The sequence below is a fragment of the Rhineura floridana genome, chromosome 5 (assembly GCF_030035675.1).
Source record: "Rhineura floridana isolate rRhiFlo1 chromosome 5, rRhiFlo1.hap2, whole genome shotgun sequence".
Lineage (NCBI taxonomy): Eukaryota > Metazoa > Chordata > Lepidosauria > Squamata > Rhineuridae > Rhineura > Rhineura floridana.
In genome coordinates this window covers 126,569,048-126,590,474 of record NC_084484.1, presented here as the reverse complement: position 1 = coordinate 126,590,474, position 21,427 = coordinate 126,569,048, and the positions used below count along the sequence as shown (strand labels likewise).

At 39.5% G+C, this 21,427-nt stretch overlaps 1 protein-coding gene across 1 annotated transcript in view; it reads right to left on the bottom strand.

Moving 5' to 3' along the window:
• RCSD1 (RCSD domain containing 1) overlaps window positions 1-19,321 on the bottom strand; it is a 64,035-nt gene extending 44,714 nt beyond the window's left edge. The window contains exon 1 of the mRNA XM_061628024.1: window positions 19,096-19,321. Coding sequence (XP_061484008.1) covers window positions 19,096-19,146 — 51 coding nt within the window. The 5' untranslated portion in view covers window positions 19,147-19,321. The remainder of the gene's footprint in view (window positions 1-19,095) is intronic.
• Between the last annotated feature and the right edge of the window lie 2,106 nt (window positions 19,322-21,427).

The following is a 21,427-nucleotide window of genomic DNA, read 5'->3' as shown; positions in this document are numbered from 1 at the left end:
AGGCAACAGACATCTAAAGAACACTGCACACTTTGTTTCTCTGTCGCTTAGCCACATGTAGTTTGTTTTTCTAGACTGAAGAGTGTAGTCTGTAAATAGTACTTTTCTTATGTAACTAACGTATAATCACAATGTTCCTGCTATACAATAACATCCTGATCTAAACAAGTAGTTTTCCATACTCTAACCTATACATGATCAGCATAATGTGTATCAAGAAATAGTGTATCAAGAAATAGTGTAAAATATGAATAAATCAGTCCAGCAATTTGCTAAACATGAAGCCAAACAATCCAAAATGACGAATCAAAGTAATGGGGGCAACAGAAGCAGAACATTTAATACATAGTGCCACAGAGACCTGAAAGGAAAAGATAAGATCCTTTATTTATTATTACTTAATTAAAAGATTTCTATACCATCCCTTCAACAGAACTTCTGGGGCAGTTGAACTTTAATAATAAAAATACTGGCAATCTCCAACTAAGATACTAAAAGTAGGTCTACTGATTTCAATTAGTCCACTCCAAGTATAACTAACATTGGACACCACACACTGTTTATAGCAGGGGTGGGGAACCTCAGGCCCAGGGGTCAAATGCAACCCTTTAGGACTATCTGGCCCTCAGTACTGTCTCTATGCCATGCCCCTTCCCATGCCATGCCCCTCACTGACCCTGCTGTATGCCCTCCTTAAGGGCTTTTGCCGGGCTGGAATGTGTCCAACTATGGTAACCACTCTTCCTTGTCTAGGTGGAGAGATGGGTGTGTAGAATCTTGCATGGTTTGAACGTAGCCTATGGTAAAGGCAAGAGTCACATCTGTTGTCCCACCCATTTTTGCCTCTGGCCATTCCCACCACTGGAATGTGACCCCCCCAGAAGGCTTCCCATGAGGGGATGTAGCCTTAAGGCTGAAAAAGGTTCCCCACCCTTGGTTTATAGCAACTTATGAAAATCTAAATGTAAGGATTTGATGTTAAAGTTGTGTCATAAGGCTCAATATGCACTGTTCTAAGATCACACAGGAAAAACCTCAGGCTGCAATTCAGTGCACACACATTTTGCTCAGTAGCAATGGAATGAGCTGAGTAATGGACTGAGCTGGGGAGTCATGTAGGGTGGCCAGCAGATGCACAAGACATTCGGGTATTCTCAAGAAGATCTAATGGACTATCAGAGAAATGGGAAAGAGAAGTCATGATTTTCCATAAAAATCCCTTGTTGCTTGTGAGAACACCAATCTGCATTGTGCCTGGGCATGAGGAATTGTTTGTGGTGATGGGACAAAAAGACAGAATGTGTACACTGTACTACAACCTCCCTGACTGAGCTGATGAAGATAATCTTGGATGTGGTGTTGGAGAATATCTTCATGGTAAGCTATTAATGGTCCTATTACGTCAAGAGAAATATCTGAAGCTATAAGTAAAATGAAATTAGGAAAGGCGCCAGGACCGGATGGACTATCAGCAGTGTATTACAAATGTTTGGAGGAGGAACTCTTATTACCTTTACAGTATACAATGAATTCTATTTTGCAAGAAGGGAAGATTCCGGATAGTTGGAAAAATGCTAATATAACATTAATACCTAAAGAGGAGCAGGACCTAACCAAAACAAAAAATTATCGGCCGATATCTCTATTGAATAATGACTATAAAATTTTTACAACAATTTTGGCAGAAAGAATGAAAATAATATTGCAACAATTTATTCAGGAAGATCAAGCGGGGTTTCTACCTAAAAGACAATTACGTGACAATGTCAGGAATGTTTTGAATGTGTTGGAATACTTAGAACAACGAAATGATAAACAAGCAGCTTTGATCTTTTTGGATGCGGAGAAAGCATTTGACAATTTGAATTGGAAATTTCTGTTTAAGGTCTTGGAACAAATGGATTTTGGAGATAATTTTATAAAATGGATTAGATCTATTTATACATCTCAGAAGGCACAGATAATTGTTAATGGGGGGTTAACGGAATCATGTGAAATACAAAAGGGTACAAGACAGGGATGTCCATTATCTCCTATTTTATTTATCTTGGTCTTGGAAGTGCTGCTTAGAGATATAAGGCAAGATAAAAGGATCTTGGGAATAAAGATAAAAAAAGAGGAATATAAATTGAGAGCATTTGCTGATGATTTGATAATCGTATTAGAAAACCCTTTGGAAGGAATTAATGTATTGATGGACAAATTAAAAGAATTTGGACCGTTAGCAGGATTTAAGATCAACAATAAAAAAACAAAGATGTTGGTGAAAAATTTATCTTCAAGGGAACAAAAAGAGATGATGGACAAGACAGATTTTAAAATAGAGGAAAAGTTGAAATATTTAGATATTATTATGACAAATAATTCAAAGTTGTTTCATAATAATTATGAAAAACTATGGACAGAGATCAAGAAAGACTTGTTAAGATGGGATAAATTACAATTGTCATTAATGGGCAGAATATCCGTGATAAAAATGAATGTATTGCCGAGAATGATGTTTTTGTTTCAAACAATACCTGTAATATCCTCTGATTTACCTTTTAAACAATGGCAAAAAGATATTTCTAAATTTGTTTGGCAGGGAAAAAAACCAAGAGTTAAATTTAAATTATTACAAGACGCCAAAGAAAGAGGAGGATTGGGACTACCAAATCTGAGACTTTATTTTGCTGCCTATTGTTTAGTCTGGATAAAGGAATGGATTTTATTGAGGAATAACAGACTATTGGATTTGGAGGGCCATAACTTGAAGTGGGGATGGCATGGATATCTATGGTATGACAAAGTAAAAGTTAATGTGGACTTCAACAATCATTTTATAAGACGTCCTTTGTTGAAAATATGGAACAGATATAAACCAAGGTTTTATTCCAAAATACCATTATGTGTCTCAAGTCAAGAAGCATTTTATAGAAGAGAAATGGCTGGAAAAGAGAAATGGTTAACTTATCAAGAACTTTTAGAAAATGTACATGGAGAATATATAATGAAAGAGAGAGAACAACTGACAAAGGATATAGTTCTCAATGGTTTGCCTATTTACAATTGTTAGAAAGATATAAAATGGATAAAAAAATGTATGGGTTTGAAATAAGTAAATCTGATTTTGAAATAGGTTTGTGTACAAATGATGAAAATATAATTGCGAAAATGTATAAACTCTTGCTGAAAATGGATATGGAAGAAGAACAAGTAAAAGAGTGTATGGTAAAGTGGGCAAAAAACTTTGGTTATAATATACAAATGGATCAATGGGAAAATATGTGGAAAAAAGGCTTGAGATTTACATTATGCTATAATCTTAAAGAAAATTTCTATAAAATGATGTATCGTTGGTACATGACTCCAGAAAAGTTGTCAAAAATGTATAGTAATGTTTCTAATGTTTGTTGGAAATGTAAACAACAAGAAGGATCATTTTATCATATGTGGTGGTTGTGTAAACAGGCAAAATTATTTTGGGCACAGATAGGTAGGAAGATGCAAAAAATTCTAAAGATAAATATTCACTCAAAACCAGAATTTTTTTTATTGGGTTTTATGGATAAACAAATAGAAAAGAAATATGGAAGAATAATATTATATATGATTACAGCAGCAAGATTATTATATGCACAAAAGTGGAAAATGGAATCAACACCAACAACGGAAGAATGGCTATTGAAATTAATGGACTTAGTAGAGATGGATAAATTGACATGTTTACTTAGAGAAAAATTGACAGATACATTTCTTAAGGAATGGAAGCCTCTCTTAGACTTTTTGTCGAAAGATAAAAATGAAATGATGACAATGGGATTTGACGATTAATTAAGATAGACTACAGAGAAAAGTGATTTTGTATGTATTAAGGGACTGGTTTGATATATATTATATATTTATAGCTGATCTGTGACAAATCGGAAGTCAAATTTTTTATTTTTATTGTGTTATGTTTTTTGATTTTGTTTTGTTGGTTTTATGAAAATTTGAATAAAAATTATTGTAAAAAAAAAAAGAGAATATCTTCATGGTGGTGTTAACGGATGTCAGTGTTCACACTGAGGTTGGTTCAAATGAGCTAGATCAGCACTTCATGGCTTCCATGGCAACCATGGGACTGTCTAAGTACATTGTTATCTTGACCCATGTAGATGGATATACCTTTGACCTGGTCTTGAGTACTAAGTGGATTGGAAATATTTCATGAGGGAGATGGACTCGCTGTGAGCCCATTGTCATGGATAGATCATTCCCTGGTGAAGTCTGGCCTGAACCCTTTGAAGGATTCTTATAACACATGCTGACATTCACAGTATTTTATATAATATATTTTATTTGAGCCACTTGCAGTTTATTTTTTATACTTACAAGCTACATATGATGGACACAAACTGAGATTTGTATCCAGCTAAGTTGTACTCAGAGTAGACCTGCTGAAATTAATGAACTTAATTTAGTCATGACCATTCGTTTCAATGGGTTTACTCTGAGCAGAAATTAGTTTGATGCAATCCAATGCATTTTAGGTTTTGCTCCCTCTGTTTACCTATTGGGATATGGGCAGAGAAATCCAAATGCCAGGAAGCTGGCGGAAGGGGGCTGGCAGCGGAAAGCTCCACAGGATCCTCCTCCTGCTCAGGAGCTGCCGGCCTAGCTGAATGCTGGCTCTGGCGGCAGCTGTGCGCACATGCTGGCTGGGAAGTGCCAGCTCCAATGAATCAGCCTTTCGGAGAGTAAGTGCTCCCCATAGAGGCCCATTACATTTTTTTACTCCACTAGCCTGTTGGCTGGTGGAGTTTCAGGGTGGAGCGGGATCTGGGGGAAGGCTCTGAAAGTGAAGATGATGTCGGAATATGTGGTTCAACTCGAACTCATGGGTTGAGGCTGCATGGGGTTAAAAAGGGTACTAGAGAGGAGACCTCCTGATTGCTAGGGTAATACCTATCCTTTGATCTCCTGCTGTCTCTCCCTTCCTGCTAGACTGATATGCTTAGGATGTTGACCACATCTTCTGGTCTCCTTCCTTCTTTTTCTTTCTCTTGAGAGGGAGACCAGACATCTTCTCTTTGTCTCTCCCTCTCCTCCAAGCATGAGGGCAAACATGAGGCTTAGTGTTTACATCTCCAACTTAGCTAGTTAGCTAGATGTAGACCTCTTTCCTATTAAGTATGTACTTCCAAAATAAAGTAGTTATTTCTTATTTTAAAGCTTAAAGTCTCTGTCTGACTAATTCACAGGGAAGGTGTAATCTTTAGCAAAGATTCAAATACACAAAGTTCACAGATGCTCAAATACCTAATTTCGCTACTCTGCAACAGATGATTCACATAAGTTCCCCCCCCCGCGGCTCCTCCTCCACCATGGCCCTGGAATGCCCCATTTTCAGTGCTTCCACTGACCCTACGACTGTTGGGCTGGCTGACCCCAGCAGACCCCTGGCGGTGCCACAGCTCATCCACAGTGGAGGGCTGCTGCCAGCAGAAGCCGAGCTTGGCACAGCCTGAGATCCACAGCATCCAGCTCACTCCAGTCTGGCAGAAAGGTGAGTTGGATTGTGCCCTAAATCACAATATTTGTTGTTGTTGTTAGTTTACAACAATTTGCAGCTTTGTTCCAAAATTGATAGAACAACACAAGGGCATGCCAAGCCCCACAACCATTCTAAGCCACCACTTAAAGTGGATTACTTTAAGGGACAGCAGCTGTATTACTATGAAATGACCATTTTGTTTTGCATGAAGTGGTGACCCTCCCTGAAAAGAGCATTATAGCAAGCAGTGGTCCTAAGAGGATGTGTGTAAATATACAAAGTTACAAAAATCTAAGTCTTGGAACTGTCTCAGTTTCTTCTCCACAGGACAAATAGTATCACTGGCTTCCTTCCTTCCACAGCTGGCAACAGCTGTTGTAAACATTGGGCCTCACTTTGTCTAGACCATGCTATCCTTCATTCTCTGAGGTATTCAGCCACAATACTATCCTTATTACAGAATGTTTAAAACTCAGAGATGGTTGTGCCAAAGTGAAGAGAGTATTAATAAATAGCCAAAACCAGAATTCTGGACTCCTGGCTAATCCAATTAGAAAGACAAAAACTCCATCTCCAAAAGTTTAATTATTTTTCTTTCTGCATCTCCAAAATGCAAAGTCCAGTCTGGTAAACATGGTACATTTGTTTGATGAACATGGGATTTTAAACTTCTAAAGTAGAAAATGATGTATAGTCTGTCAGCCTTTATATATATGGATAACAAAGTCTCATCTACACTGACTGCAATGTTCCACATGATGAGGAACTAGGAAGAGGAGAACAAGGCTATACATTGTGGCCATAGGGGTATAAATCTCACATGACATCAATCTTTTCCAGTGGACTATGCATTATGCCTTTGATGTGTTGACCTGCCCTCCATTCCATTCTTTGTTGGTCTCTGGTACTTCAATGGTGAAGTTATGTGCTTCCCATCCAGGGAAGAACTGGCTGTACATTTCTACAATGCCCAAACAGCAATGTAGATTTGGATCATTCCCAGTAATATGCTTCTACATGGCATTACTTTCATTCTTCTGCAGCAGCTTGTTTCCCATGATCTCACCATACTTAAAACTTCTATATGCATGCTCACCACTTCCTCTACCCCTTCCTCAACCCATGAGACTAGTTAATGAGGTAAATGAAAGCAGAACTGGTCCATCCAATAGAAATGTTATTCAAGTAACAGCTTTTGTGCAAACAGTATCCTCAGACTTATTTTAAAATTTCCACTTAGGGCCACTTTCAAACATGCATTTTGTGTATGTATAATAATGGATCAACACTGCTGCCAGAATTTTTGGATTCTCCTTGCAGACATGGATATGGGGACCGTTATGATGAACTCCAGCACTCCAAAATTTACCACATTGCAAACATACACTGATAGCAAAAGACATCTTCAGTACACCTCTACAGTCTGTTCTTCAGTACTTCTTACACCTTCCTATAGTCCTTAGAATGATGAAGTTCACCTTCAATCACTCAGTATCAATTACTGTCAAAATTACTGAAAACCGCTCAGAGAGCTTCAGCTATGGGGCGGTATAAAAGTACAATAAATAAATAAAATAAATAAAAAATGAGTGAATTTCCATCGGTGGAAAAGAAACTTGATTAAAACTGAAATTAAGACATGAGGATTTTTATAATATAAGATTGATTGTATATGTGTCTTCTTGGTACTTTATTGTTTAAAGTCTCCAATGCTTGCATTATAATTTTTCCGAATACCTAGTACCTACTGGTGGCATGGTGGAAACCTATCTGCATGGCTTAGAAGATGCAATAGTTGAGACTTTGCAACTAACATGAGTGTGTTTTTAAATTGTTTTAAATTTTTAAATTGTGTTTTAAATTGTTTTCAAAAGATGTGTTTTAAATTTGTATTATTTGTTTTTAATGTTTTTAGTTACTGCAAACCGCCCAGAGAGCTTCGGCTATGGGGCGGTATATAAATAAAATAAATAAATAAATAAATAACTCATGGGCACTCATGGATTCAGGATACCTAAATTTGCTTAAGGTCACTTACCTTTTTGTGCTTCTGTTTAATACCTACAATTTGAAAAACAGGCATTTGCATTCTACAGTACAGTTACAAGTTGCATCCATATAACCTGTCCCAATTTTGGTTTTTTCTACCAAATGGAAAAAAGACTCACCAAAATCAGTGTAATGTGGCATGAAAGGCACTTCCAGACTATCATTACTTTTGAGTGGGATTCAGTAATATCCCAGCAAATTCAGGCTGCACAATTAAAACTAATATAAAGCTCTAATGAAACAAACCCACACTTTTCCCAATAGCGAAAGTGTTAGAAAAATCACTGGAAAGCATGGATAACATTTGCTTTGACACAACTTTATCTAGCCTTCCCACAAACAAATCAGGATTAATGTTCATTAAATACTAATACATCTAATCTCCCCACAAATGAATCAGGTGGAATGTTCATTAAACAAGCCATCTGGAAGTGACAGGAGAGCACCATGTCATCACCATTCCTCAGTGAAGTGTTCTGCCAGGTCACCCCACGTTTATCCTAGGTTGTCATGCAAATGCTAAGGGACTCCTGTGGACACAAAGCACAAGCTGATCCCATCCCAAAGCCCTGCTTCACCAGCTTTCATAGTTTTACTTCTATCACTCTGCAATTCAAAATTCTAAAAGGAAATCAGTGTCTCTGCTATAACAACTAATTTAAGATTACTCTCTATAAATGTCCCTTTTGTACATTTTTCTGGCATGTATTATGAATTATAAATTCTAAGTCAGGGAAGTCTTAACTTCATAAAACATATTCCTGTACCTGCAAAACTTGTGACACAAATCAGATGAACCTAGCTGACCAGCCACAGACAGGCCCATGAAGGAAGCAAAAGCAGGAGGCTTGTACATGAGTACATACAAGTCAACCAGGATTATAGTCAGGCAGCCATGCCCTCTCCTGGATACCCTGCTCCAACAGTCAGCCAGCATTCTGTGGCCACTGAGCATGCTCAGTTCTCATTGGGTTGGCTTGCCCCCTCCTTAGGGCTTTTTTTCCCCTGACATTTTTTTAATCCTTGAAATCTTGGGGTTCTTCCTGTCCCATTTGTATCTGGATGGTGCCATGTTGGCTACATAAGGACCCACACTTGGAGAATGAATTTGCTGTTGATATAGCATGATGAAACTGCTGTAGACTGTCATACCATTGGATTATCTATCCCAGTATTATCTACTCTGGCTGGCGGCAGCTTTCTAGGGTCTCAAGGAGACATCTTTCTCAGACTTGCTACCTGAAATCCTCTTTAACTGGAGTTGCCTCGGAATGAATCTGGGACCTTCTGCATACCAAGCATATGCTTTCCCATTCAGTTATGGCCCCTCCCATCAGGCTGCCAAGAGGGAGAGATGGGAAAAGAACAGCAACTTTTGGCTCCTCCTCTTCTTGAACTGCTTCCATCCCAGCTGGTCATTATGAGAACTTTGCAACAAAGAACTTATACTTGTATTTGCTTCTCTCCTCTTCCCTCACAACCCATTTTCCTGAGGGCCAGGAATGTCTTGCTGTTAGTCTCTGCAAGCCATTTATGGAGCTTTTTTTCAGCTGAAGAGCAGAATAAAAAAAGCCTTCATATAACAAATATAAATATTACTGGATTCCTGGTGGTCTCCTGCATTTTTGCATTTAGATTAGATAAGAGCAGTCAGAAGGTATGGTGCAAAATAGGGGTAGGTGAGAAAGGTTGTGGTGTGGTGTGAACGTTTTTTTTTACACAAAATAAAACAATAACTCAAGTGTTAGTAAAGTAATACATTTGGAAGACATGAAATATGTTTATGAGGGTTTAGTGAAAATAGTTAAACTATGAATTGGACAATTTGCATGCAAAAGAAGATGCTTGTGTACAGTACTATTAAGAAAATGCATGTGTACCATATTATTAAAGCTGTTTTCCCACATCAACAAATCCAGATTGCCATTGTATGTGTGGCATACTCAGAGTTACAGCCAAACCTGGATTTCTGAATTCTATATTATAATTAGGGATGGAAAGATCTATCAGTCTCTCCATTTATTTTTCCAAGCTGAAATTCAGTTTTCCACATTTCTGCAGCAATTTGAGATTAAAAAAAAAACACCCCATGAAAATTCTCCAGCATTGTATTGAAAATTTCTCCTAATAAACACATTTTTGCAAGCCATTTCTCATCATGGAATGCATTTTTGTATGTTATTTTAACTCATATATTCGTTTCTATGCACATTATCCCCTAACATATGCTTTTTTGTAAATGTTGTTTGGCGAGCTGCATAGCAAAATTCGACTAAGTGCAAATTTCAAAAGATTGCTGTGTTTTGGCTTTCAGTTTCAAGTGCAAATTTGATATATTTGGCTTGAGATGTGAACTGAATTGAATTTCTCACCCATCCTCTTTGCCACATTTACCCTTTAGATTTTTTGGTATACACTTGCAAACATAATAATTGCATTCAGAGGCAACAACACACCATAGTTTGTCATTAAGAGAATGAGGCTGCGAACGCACTAGTTGACAGAGCAAAGTATTTCCATTGGTCACACCTGGAGGGGGAACGGGTTGATCTGCCAATCAGTTGTGAATTCTCTTTGAAGCTAATTTTTTTAAAAAATGCACTCAAGCTGCTCCCACCAAGTTTTACATTAAAAAGGGGCAGGGTTTAACTAGCATCATATGCCCTCATTTTCAGAAGAGAGGGGTGGATATGAACTGGCAGAACAGTGAGTGTGTTTCTGTGCTGAGGTGCAGTGAACCTTGGGTTTATATGCTTGCTTCTCATCTTTCCCATTCCTGCATGTGCAAAGGGAAGAGGTTCCTGGACTCTTTTGGTTCTAATCTGCCACAAAGAAGCACGGTGCGACATTTTCTCCAAATGACAAAAACCATAGTTTGCAATCAAAGCATTGTTCCAAAGCATGATTTGATCTTAGTTTAGGATTACTGTTTAATTTAATTGCAAACTATGGGTTGTATCTATCCAGTTGTGTAATGGTATATCTTGAAATTCAGGAGCTCATCATGACAGTCCTTGTAGCCACGCTTCCAAGGTGACTCCAAAAATGCAAGAAGCTCTGTTCATACATTATATATATGCACACCAGGAAACAGCACATCCTAAGCATAGTGTCCTGAGACTAAGCTCTAGTTAATTCAGTGGTGCTTACTTCTGGGCCTAGCTGCATAGATTCAACTTATAAATCACATTGAACTGTAACGAAAGATAGTCAACAAGCTAAAATGTAACCTTTAGCTTCAAATTAGAAATGCAAACAATCATGAAAAGAAGTGTTATTAAAATGCTTGTGTGAGTAGGAATGCCATCAAAGAAAAAGAAAGTAGTATCCAACCTCTGCTTGATTATTTTCCTCATTCTAACTTCCTCCATGCTGGTTTGTCATAAACAAAATTAAGAGCCTCATTCACTTGCTATTGCAAGGAGAGCTGCCACTTTGTGGTGCTCTAGCATCATTCCTACTCTTAAAACAATCACAGAGCAGGCACATTCCCCTTCATTCCTCCAGCACTACACTGCTGTTTGCATCCACTGGTGTCCCTCAGCTGATTGAAGGCTCTTTGATCCAGGCTTCAATCAGTGGAAAGGGGAGGGAGGTGATTTTTGCCAAATCTTCTTCCCTCCTGCAGCTCCCATGCTATTTCTAATGCTGTTCTGAAACATTGCCCCTACCACCTGGAGTAGGGGTGTGTGAGAGAAGGACTGCAGTAGGGAGAGGGAATTGATGAAATTGGTGTACTTTCCCATTCAGCTGGCAGTGGCCTCCACTGAATCAAAGTGCTTTCCATTACTGGTGTATAGTGTAGATCATGTTGTTGTTGTTATGTGCCTTCAAGTTGATTTTGACTTACAGTGACCTTATGAATCAGCAACCTTCAATAGCATCTGTTATAAACCACACTTTTCAGATCTTGTAAGTTCAGGTCTGTGGATTCCTTTATGGACTCAACCCATCTCTTGTTTGGCCTTCCTCTTTTTCTACTCCCTTGTTTTTCCCAGCATGATTGTCTTTTCTAGTGAATCATGTCTTCTCATAATGTGTCCAAAGTATGGTAACCTCATAGCTTCTATTGATAGTTCTGGTTTAATTTGTTCTAACAGCCAATTATTTGTCTTTTTTGCGACCAAACTTCAAATCATGCTTTGCTGTAAATTAGAAGTGGGAGCTTGTAATCCTTGGACATGAAAAGGGAGGGAAGCAAAAGAGTGTTGGACTATAGTTTTCAAGGAAATGGAGCAAATAACCATCAATGGTCAATGAAAACCATTGATATGGCCCCAAAGCTCACCTTACTGAACATAGTTGCTAGACAAAATACAGACCTAAAAAGTAATGAATTGATAGAACATTTGTTGATGGCAGCTCATTTAATGCTGGACAGATTTTGGTGAGACCTGGATTTTGATCGGGTCACTAGCTTAGTAGATGGTGGAAATGCTGTAGATGTCATCTATCTAGATTTCAGCAAAGTGTTTGACAAAGTCCCCCACGACCTTTTGATTAGCAAACTGGTCAAATGCGGACTACATGGAAATACTGTCAGATGGATTCACAACTGGTTGGAAAACCGTACTCAAAGAGTGGTCGTCGTTGGCTCTGCTTCGGACTGGAAGGAGGTTTCGAGTGGAGTGCCACAGGGTTCTGTCCTGAGGCCGATACTCTTCAACATTTTTATCAATGACTTAGATGATGGGGTGGAGGGAAGCCTTATGAAGTTTGCGGATGATACGAAACTGGGAGGGATAGCTAACACAATGGAAGACAGGAATAAAATCCAAAGGGACCTGGATAGACTAGAAAATTGGGCTGAAATTAATAAAATGGCATTCAATAAAGACAAATGCAGGATTCTGCATTTAGGCCACAAAAACAAAATGCACGGGTACAGGATGGGAAATACCCGGCTTAGCAGTAGTGCGTGTGAGAAGGACCTTGGAATTGTAGTGGATCGCAAGGTGAACATGACCCAGCAGTGTGATGCTGCGGCAAAAAAGGCAAACGCGGTTTTGGGCTGCATAAACAGAGCTATAGTTTCCAGGTTGAGGGAAGTAATAGTTCCACTATATTCTGCATTAGTCAGGCCTCATCTGGAATACTGCGTTCAGTTCTGTGCGCCTCATTTTAAGAAAGATATAGACAAGTTAGAGCGGGTTTAGAAGAGGACGACAAGGATGATAGCCGGTATGGAGAACAAGTCTTATGAGGAAAGGTTGAAGGAACTTGGCATGTTCAGTCTGGTGAAGAGAAGGCTGAGGGGGTGACATGATTACACTCTTTAAGTACCTGAAGGGCTGTCACACAGAGGAGGGTACAGATTTGTTCACTGCTGCCCCAGAGGGTAGGACTAGGTCTAATGGTTTTAAGTTGCAGGAGCGTAGATTCAGATTGGACATTAGAAGGAACTTCTTGACAGTAAGGGCAGTTCGGCAATGGAACTGACTGCCTAGGGAGGTGGTGGGATCCCCTTCGCTGGATGTCTTCAAGCAGAGGCTGGACAGCTATCTGCGGGAGATGCTCTAGCTGTGGATTTCCTGCTGTGAGCAGGGGGTTGGACTCGATGGCCTACAAGGCCCCTTCCAACTCTATGATTCTATGGCATTGGTAGAAAAGTTGACTTACAAACTGAAGCAGGCTAAAGTCAAACCAAATCGGACAAATTTACACCTGCCTGGTATGATTTCATTACTTATGTTAACAACAAAGACAAAAACAGAGAGCAACCAACACAGTATGCCTCCCCCTGGAACTCTTAATCAGTGCTTATATATATAAGTGATAAATTGTTACCTCTAATTTGTATTTTGTTTTCGGTTTATTGTTATTGGATTATTGAGATTATTTAAAATGTAAAGAATATTAAGAAAAGGAGGGAGGGGACAGAAGACAGTTACAAGCCTGAGGTTTGCTGCAGGTCACTCACAATCTCCCACACAATGGTTTGGAAGATTGTGATCCATGGGGAACAGGGCCAAACATGAGCTCTAGTTATCACCAAGATCAGTTAGAGTGCAGTAACTCTGGCTTTATTGAGGCTTTATACCCTGTTTATTTTATTTATTATTTCTTAAATTTATATTCTGCTCTTCCTCCCAGAAGGAGCCCAGGGTGGCAAACAAAACACTAAAAACACTCTAAAACATCAAAAACAGACTTTAAAATATATTAAAACAAAACATCTTTAAAAACATCTTATAAAGCAATTCCAACACAGATGCAGATTGGGATAAGGTCTCTATCAGAGGGAGAATGACTCTATCCAAAGCAGGCAATTGACCAATTATTCAAACTCGGGAACCACCAACCCACAGCGCCTCCATCTTGCTATGATTCAGACTCAGTTTGTTGGTCTCCATCCAGCCCGCCACCGAGTCCAGGCAGCGGTCCAGGGCTTGCACGGCCTCTCCTGATTCAGATGTTACGGAGAGATAGAGCTGGGTATCATCAGCATATTGCTGACACCTTGCCTCAAAGCTCCTAATGACTGCTCCCAAGGACTTCACATAGATGTTAAACAGCATTGGGGACAAGATGGTACCCTATGGCACCCCACAGCACAACTGCCAGGGGGGCGAAAGACTCTTGCCCCTTTCCCTGGCAATTCAGGTTCAAATCCCACACATGAGCAGGGTCCCAATAACAAGGCCTTCTCAAGGCCTACTGCCTGTACTAGCTCTTTATTGGGGTCCTCTCCCAAGACAGCTGCTATAGATACTCAGAGTTCAGCCTGGTCCAAGTGTCCTTGACAGGTTGGAGCTAGGGCCTCACTTGCTTCTGAGCCCTGTGCCATTCTAGTAGCCCCTTTGTCTAGGCTATTGGGCTTGGGGAGTGAAAGGTCCAGCAGTCTTCTGGTCAGCACAGTCTTAGGACCTCCAAGGGTCACACCCAATGGTCTGGTTCTCCAGTATCCTATCCCCTGAGGGCTGGGGTGGCAGGGGAATCTTCTTCCCAGGTCCCCCTGTTCCTCCCTGCTGTCAGAGGAAGCATTAGGAGAGCTACAACCCAGTTGTCCCTCAGGCCTCTGCTTCCTTTCTAGTTGGCCATTCTCCTCTCCCTTTCCCTTGACTGCTGCTTCTAGGCCAAGGGCTGCCAACCTTTTCAGACCAGAAGGCACATTTCTTATTTTGAGAGAGCACTGGGGGCACCAGCCACAATATGGCTGCCATGGGGACACGGCATAACACAATATTAGAAAGTAGCCATGGTGAAGCTTTTCCCATAATTATATTTCCATAGTAGAAAAGGCTTGAATTTCTGTCTGCCATACAGATGTTCAAAGCTGTTAAAGGCACAAGAAACCTGTTTTCCCCCAATGCCAACCCTAAACCAAATCCTAAGCTGTACCCACGTATCTGGAAGTAAACCCCACTGAACACAAAGGGTTAGGCATGGATCCCCTTGTACTGTAAGTTAACTATGCAATTAATTCTTATTGAGAATCTGGTCTTTAGCTCCTACAAAGCCTCACTGCAAAGTTTTCATATTTGTCGGGGGGGAGGGGATTCTTTAATATCCACCCACACTTATGTGTAGTAGCATTTGCAGAAAAGAATTTCTAGGCACTACCTGATCTCAGGAAAAACCTGCACAGGAAAGATGCATCCTGGTTGCTAGTGTAAAGGAAGGGCAAACTATGGAGATTCCAAGGATGGGGGGGGGAGACAAACAGAAAAGGTACATTAAAATGGAAGGCAAAACAGCAGCTTTTTAGGACCCCAGGACTTCCTATTGCCTGGTGTCTAAACAACTCACTTATCAATCACAGCTCTGACTTCACTCATTGGCTAATAACATTGACAGGCAGGACCAACCAGGCTGGCTCATTTCACATAAAGAGCTTAGGAGGGTACCTGCACATTTTGCTCTGTAACTTCCTTCTATGAGGGCTACAGGCTTTTTCTTTAAATGAAAGCTCAGATTCTGCACTATCTGCTGAAGGCCTTTGTGGTTCCATGGTGCCCACTACACTAGTCTACTTAAGCGCAGGAGTTCCAAAAGCTCTTAATTAACTGCAGGTGGTAGTACCTGGCTTGACTGAGGTGCAGCCCTGGCTCCTGCAGAGGCAGATTGGGGCCTTCTTAAAGGGGCAGTCATAGTATGGGGCAGTCTGTCCAAAGCAATCCCCTGTGGATCTTCACATGGATTGTCTGAACTGAGCCACTATGTGAAGAGATTCTTAACTGTCACTGAAATGTACCTGTACCAAATTATTAGAAGATAGCAATCACAGAATTATAGAAATCTTTTTAAGTTTCTGCGATTATCCAAAAAATACAAACCAGGATTCTCTAAATGGGCAAAAAGACTATAGCGAAGAATAGAATGAATTGCCACACCACATTAAGGAAGTATATATAACTTTTGTATGCCCTGCCAGTCCACCATAATGATTTGAACATACTAAATTAGTATGCTGATAAGTGTCAAGTAGATATACAGTACTATTTTTGGTTCTTCAGAAATCTTTTATGTTACACTACAATGAATCTGTGGCAAAGTGTCTTAAAAATACCCAGGCATGGGGACAAGGGAATGTTGTTTCACTGAACAGCACTTGTCAAGAGATAGCAAAGAAAGATGTATGAATTAATGGCCACTTTTCATAATGGCAAAAGGTAAATGCTCCCATAGCTCTTTGTTGGGCCTGTTCTGTTTTCATATTTTATGAAAGATATTAAAAGTGAGGCATGCGGTGAAATGGCAAACTGATACTGAGAAAATGAAATGCAAAAATACAGAAGGGTTACAGCAGGTGTGGGGAACCTTTGTCAGTTTGTCAGTGTTTCTGAACTACATCTCCCATCTACCCCAGCAAGCATTGCCAATGGCACAGGATGATGGAGCTGTAGTTCAGCAACATCTGGAGGGCAAAATATTGCCCACACCTGAGTTACAGAATAATTGCTTGAAGCTCAAGGCAATAAAGTGACAGATGACTTCAGTGCCGATAGGTTCAAAGCAGCACACACTGGGAAGAATAGGGATGACTATATGTTATTTGATCCTACTTTTGTGAGTAGTCTTCATGTAAAGGGATGGTCAATATGGATAGATAGCAGGAAAAATAATCCCAAAACCTGCACCTGATCTTACCACATATAAGGTGATCGTGGAGTAATATATAATTCAAGCAGGATCTCTAAACACTCTGCAATGTCCTACTCTATTTTGTGACAGTGATTACTTAACATATGCAATGAACAGGATGGTAGACTAAAAGGACCAATCTGACCTAGCAAATTTTATTTATTTTTTTAAAAACCATGTATGTACAGCAAACGGGCATCAAATATCTTGCTAATCACTGGTAAGCATTTATACTTCATCTGCACATTTATTTCTTCCTGCTTGCTCTAATATTGACTTTAGGAAACCTAATTAACGTGGAGCATGTAACCATTTCTAATCAAGCCAGCTACAAAATAGTTTGGAGCTGAATGAAAGCTAAATTAAAGTGGCTGGCACAAGGAGAAGCGAAAGTGTCTGTTTCCTGTTGCTTACATGCATTAAGCCTGGCTTTGCAAAGAAAAACTATTTTTATCATTGCACCTGGCAAAGTTGTAGAGGCCAAATAGTTTTGTCAGATATTGCTTAAGTCAGTCAATTGATGAGAATGCATATTATGTCAAGGTCACATCATCTAATATGATAAAACTCTAATACTATAGATCTGTGTCCCTTACTTTAGACTGTTAGCATAATCATAAGACTGAGGAATGGAACCTAAAGAAAGGAGCTTGTACATCTTTACTCCGGAAACTGACTTCCTGTATGGGTTAGTATATGAAACTTGTCTCAGTGTTGACTGCCAGTTAGGGATGGAGGAGAAATTTGATTCAGTTCACATTTAAAGGTAAATCTACCTAATTCGCATTTTCAGAAACAATATTTCAAATTGTACATTTCTCCAAATTGTTCAATGAAGTTCTCCAGCCAAGTAATGTGTACAAAAATGCATATAATGGGCAAAGTATGCAGAAAAATGCATGTATTGGTGAAAATAAAATTCAAAAAGCCATCATATTGGAAAAAATTGCTTTGCCAAAATTTTCATATTGGGCAAAATTGCAGATGAACATGTGAAAACTTTGCATTGAAATGCTGATGAATTTTCATAAGGACTTTAAAAAAATTGTAAACTGATGTGGGAATGTGAAGAACTGAATTTAAGACTAGAAAAATGAGAAACTAAGAGTAACGGAAATTGACATTTGCCCATCCCTACTTCCAGTGCAATCTTATACATGCCTGCTCAAAAGTAAGCTCCATTGAGTTCAATGGAGCTTCCTCCCAGGTAAGTGTGAGAAGCTCAATTCACTGTTTTCTCGGCCGCACAAATCTAGACATATTTGGGTTGAGATTTCTAAAAAATAATCAACATTCTCATCTCTGGAAATGGCAGGGCACATAACCCCTGAGCCACTCCCTGTGGGGGTGATCTTTAGCTGGCCCTTGACACCCAGGAGACACGAGCAGGGATTTGAACTCACAGACTTTGGACTCCCAGCCAGGCTCTTCTCCCCACTGTGCTATACCAGCTATTTTGAGTGCAACATAGGTATATGTATTATGCAAGAAATCAACAGGGGGTGGGGGCTGAGATTTTGCTAAAATTATACCAAACTAAGGTCGTATGGTGGAAATTTAGAAGGAATGGAAGATGACAAAAGAGCATCTGTCATCTGAGTTGAAAACTATGAAGCCTTGAGCTAATATGTTTGTTTTTTTAAAACTCGTAGATACATAAATGAAAGAGATGCTATCCAGAGAATGTTAAAGTCACTTAAAAACTTAATGACAGAACTTCAGTGTACTAAATCTTCTCTATTTCATGCCCAAGAAAGGTAAAGATTTCAGAGCTAAGAAGTAAAAATTTAAAATAATAATTATAGAGTTGCCACCTTTCCCCCCCTGCCACCTGCACCTTTAACATTTTATGCCAGATAGAAGTTCAGTAGGCGAAGCACTCAATCACCACAGCTTTTCCATGGGATTTCTGCAACTTGTGGGGTGGTGATACAGGGCACAAGAAACTCTGCTAGAAAAAAAGGAAACCTATGTATGACCTATAGTGAGTGATAAGAAATTGAACTCTGAGCAACAGTGTCAGTTCTGAGAATATACTGCTATAACATTCCAATCACAGAAGGAATCATATGCCTTAAGCAGTAGCTTATATGCATACTGTAAAGTTTAAAACTGGATTTATGCATTATGTCTAAAAGAAAGTAATGCCAGTTTCAATTTAAATAAAAGTGTGCAAAGTAAGTTTTAATTCCTCAGTGACAGGCTTAGAAATGAACTTCCACACTCTCTTGGACACATACAGATTCTTGGAGCCAAATCAAATAAACTCAAATTCTGCGAGGAAAGGGACAAAAGAATGGTATTTCACCCAGAAGCTACAAAACAGCAGCGACAACAGCAGCTCAGTTATTTGAGCTGTTTAACTTGAACCACATTTACTTAAGTTCCAGAGCAATACAGAGATAACTAGAGAGAGAAAGAAAGAAAAAGGCTGGAATTTTTTTTACCTCTCTGTTGTGCAGGTGTGGGATGTTCTTGGGAAATATTTGTTCCCCCATCCCCTTCCTCTTTTTAGTTTCCCTCCGTCTGTCTTGTCTATCTGTACAAAGTCTCTGACACAGGCAGAAAAAAGAACACACACTTCTTGGGAGGGTTTGATTCCAACCCCCAGCTCAGCTTAAAAACTGTCAGAGTCCTAAGTGGCCTGTACTAGAGAACAAGGAAGGCAGGGAGGGTGGGGGAGAGGAAGGGAGGAGGAAGAAGGGGGGGAGGCAAAGCAATCAGGGTTTAAATTTAGACTCAAATCTAAACAGATACTGGCTTTCCCAGAGAACTGGGCACAAGAGAGAAAGAGACAGCAAACCCTCCTCCTATGCACAGTTTATTTCCTTTATTCTCTCTCTTATTTCTCAATTTTCTTCTTCTGCTTTTTGCAGCATCTTTTTTCTGCTAGCAAAAGTGGAGGTTGTTGTTTTCACGGGAGCAGGACTGGTGCAACAAGGTCAAACGCTTACACCACCATCATAAATTGATATGTGAGACACAAGCCTTATAATGTGTAGCTCCCCTGCCCCCCATTATCTCTCACATTGTACAAATGCTTTAGGCACGGGAAAAGATCACAACATTTGAGAGTGTAAATATTCCCTGTATGCTACACTTCTCCTCAACCCCACACCACAAGAGATTTGGTAATGTGCAAATTTTCCATTGGGGTCACAGCAAAGTTAAAATACACACACACACACGCCAAAACTTGTGTTCAGTCTGACAGCACCTCTGCCAAGTGTCACTCCACCTACTGAGGTCACAGTAAAGTCAAGAGCAAATGAGAAAGGAGCCTTCATTTATTCATCCACTTCAAGTTCTCTGTCTGTTGCAGCAAGAAAATCATGCAACCTCTTGAATTCTCTGAAATCCTAATTCTGTCTTCAGAGTGGAAGAGAAAACGTTTTTTAAAAAGTGTTTCCTGAAAGGCTTTAGTTTTCTTTCCCTCTGCATTGTTGTTGACACCCTATTAAGCTGTGGCAATATGAAAGCTTCCTAGTGACAAGGACTGGACCTACACTTGCACTCAGATTATTTTGTTAAATTGAAGTATAGTTTTTTCTTGTTTCAAATGTTATTAGCCAAAAAATATAATTTTTATTTGACTCCCAATGTATATATTGTTGGGATCCACCCTATTCTTGTGACTGGAATTTATTGTAAACTGTTTTTAATATTGTATTTTAAATTGTTGTCACCTGCTCTGGGACCTTATGGTGAAGGGCTGGTAATAAAATGAATAATAAACTACTGATGGGGCAAGAGTTAAGCATCCCCTTCCCAACCACTTTATCACTTCCAATCGTAGCCTCCTTTATTACAAACACACACACACATTGGCGGGAAAACACAAGCAACTATATGTCTTGCTTGGGCCTTGTGCGCTTTTCACAAACAGTATGCCTTAATAATAGGCAACAGATTATTATCCTTGCAAGGGGATAAGAACAACTCTTTTTTTCGAAACAAGGCAAGTTGCATGGCAACAACATGAGGGCTGAATACAGGATTGTGGGTGCAAGGTATATTATCTCTTTCTAGCCTTTCTTTTTGCTAGACCTCAGCATGCAGCTTCCTAACTTAAGAAGCACACAACATTTTTAAAACGTTGTGTTGAGTTGTGCTTTTGAGCACATAGATTTCTTATCCCTGTGCTGAAAAATGTCAATAAAAAGAATTAAAAAGAAAAAAAGAAGCTGAAGTAGACAAGCAGTGGAATGAATTTTATAGTAGCTCAGCTCATAGTCTGATGTTGTGACTATCTATAACAGTTGTTGGCGAAGTCTAAACACTAGAACTGCAGTCTTTAATTGATTTGATCAGCTATAGCTTTAAATTGCAGGTTGAAATTTGCATTTCAGTACTGCATGCATTTTTTGATTCCCTTTAGTCTGTGCCATTTCCCATGAAGAAGAAACATATAGATGGCATTTCCTTCCAGTTTCTATCACAAGCTAGCAGACATATTGCACTCAGAATGAAAAGCCTTCGAATGTTTCTAAGAACCACAGAGTACTGAACTTTTCAGATAGATTTCATATGTACCATCCAATTCTGGACATCAGAACTACTGTAAGATCAGATCTAGTTGAGAACAAGTGGGACATGGAACAGAATGTTGCAGTACATCTTCCTGCTAACAGGGGTACTCATTCCCTCCAAGCAGAGCTACACTCTTCTCCCCTTCTGTTTCCCGTTTTTAACAGTCACTCTACATTTTGTGGCAACTGAGCATGCTTGGTCTTATTGTGGTTTTGGTTGATTGGGCATATTTGTTTTTCTTTTTGCTCT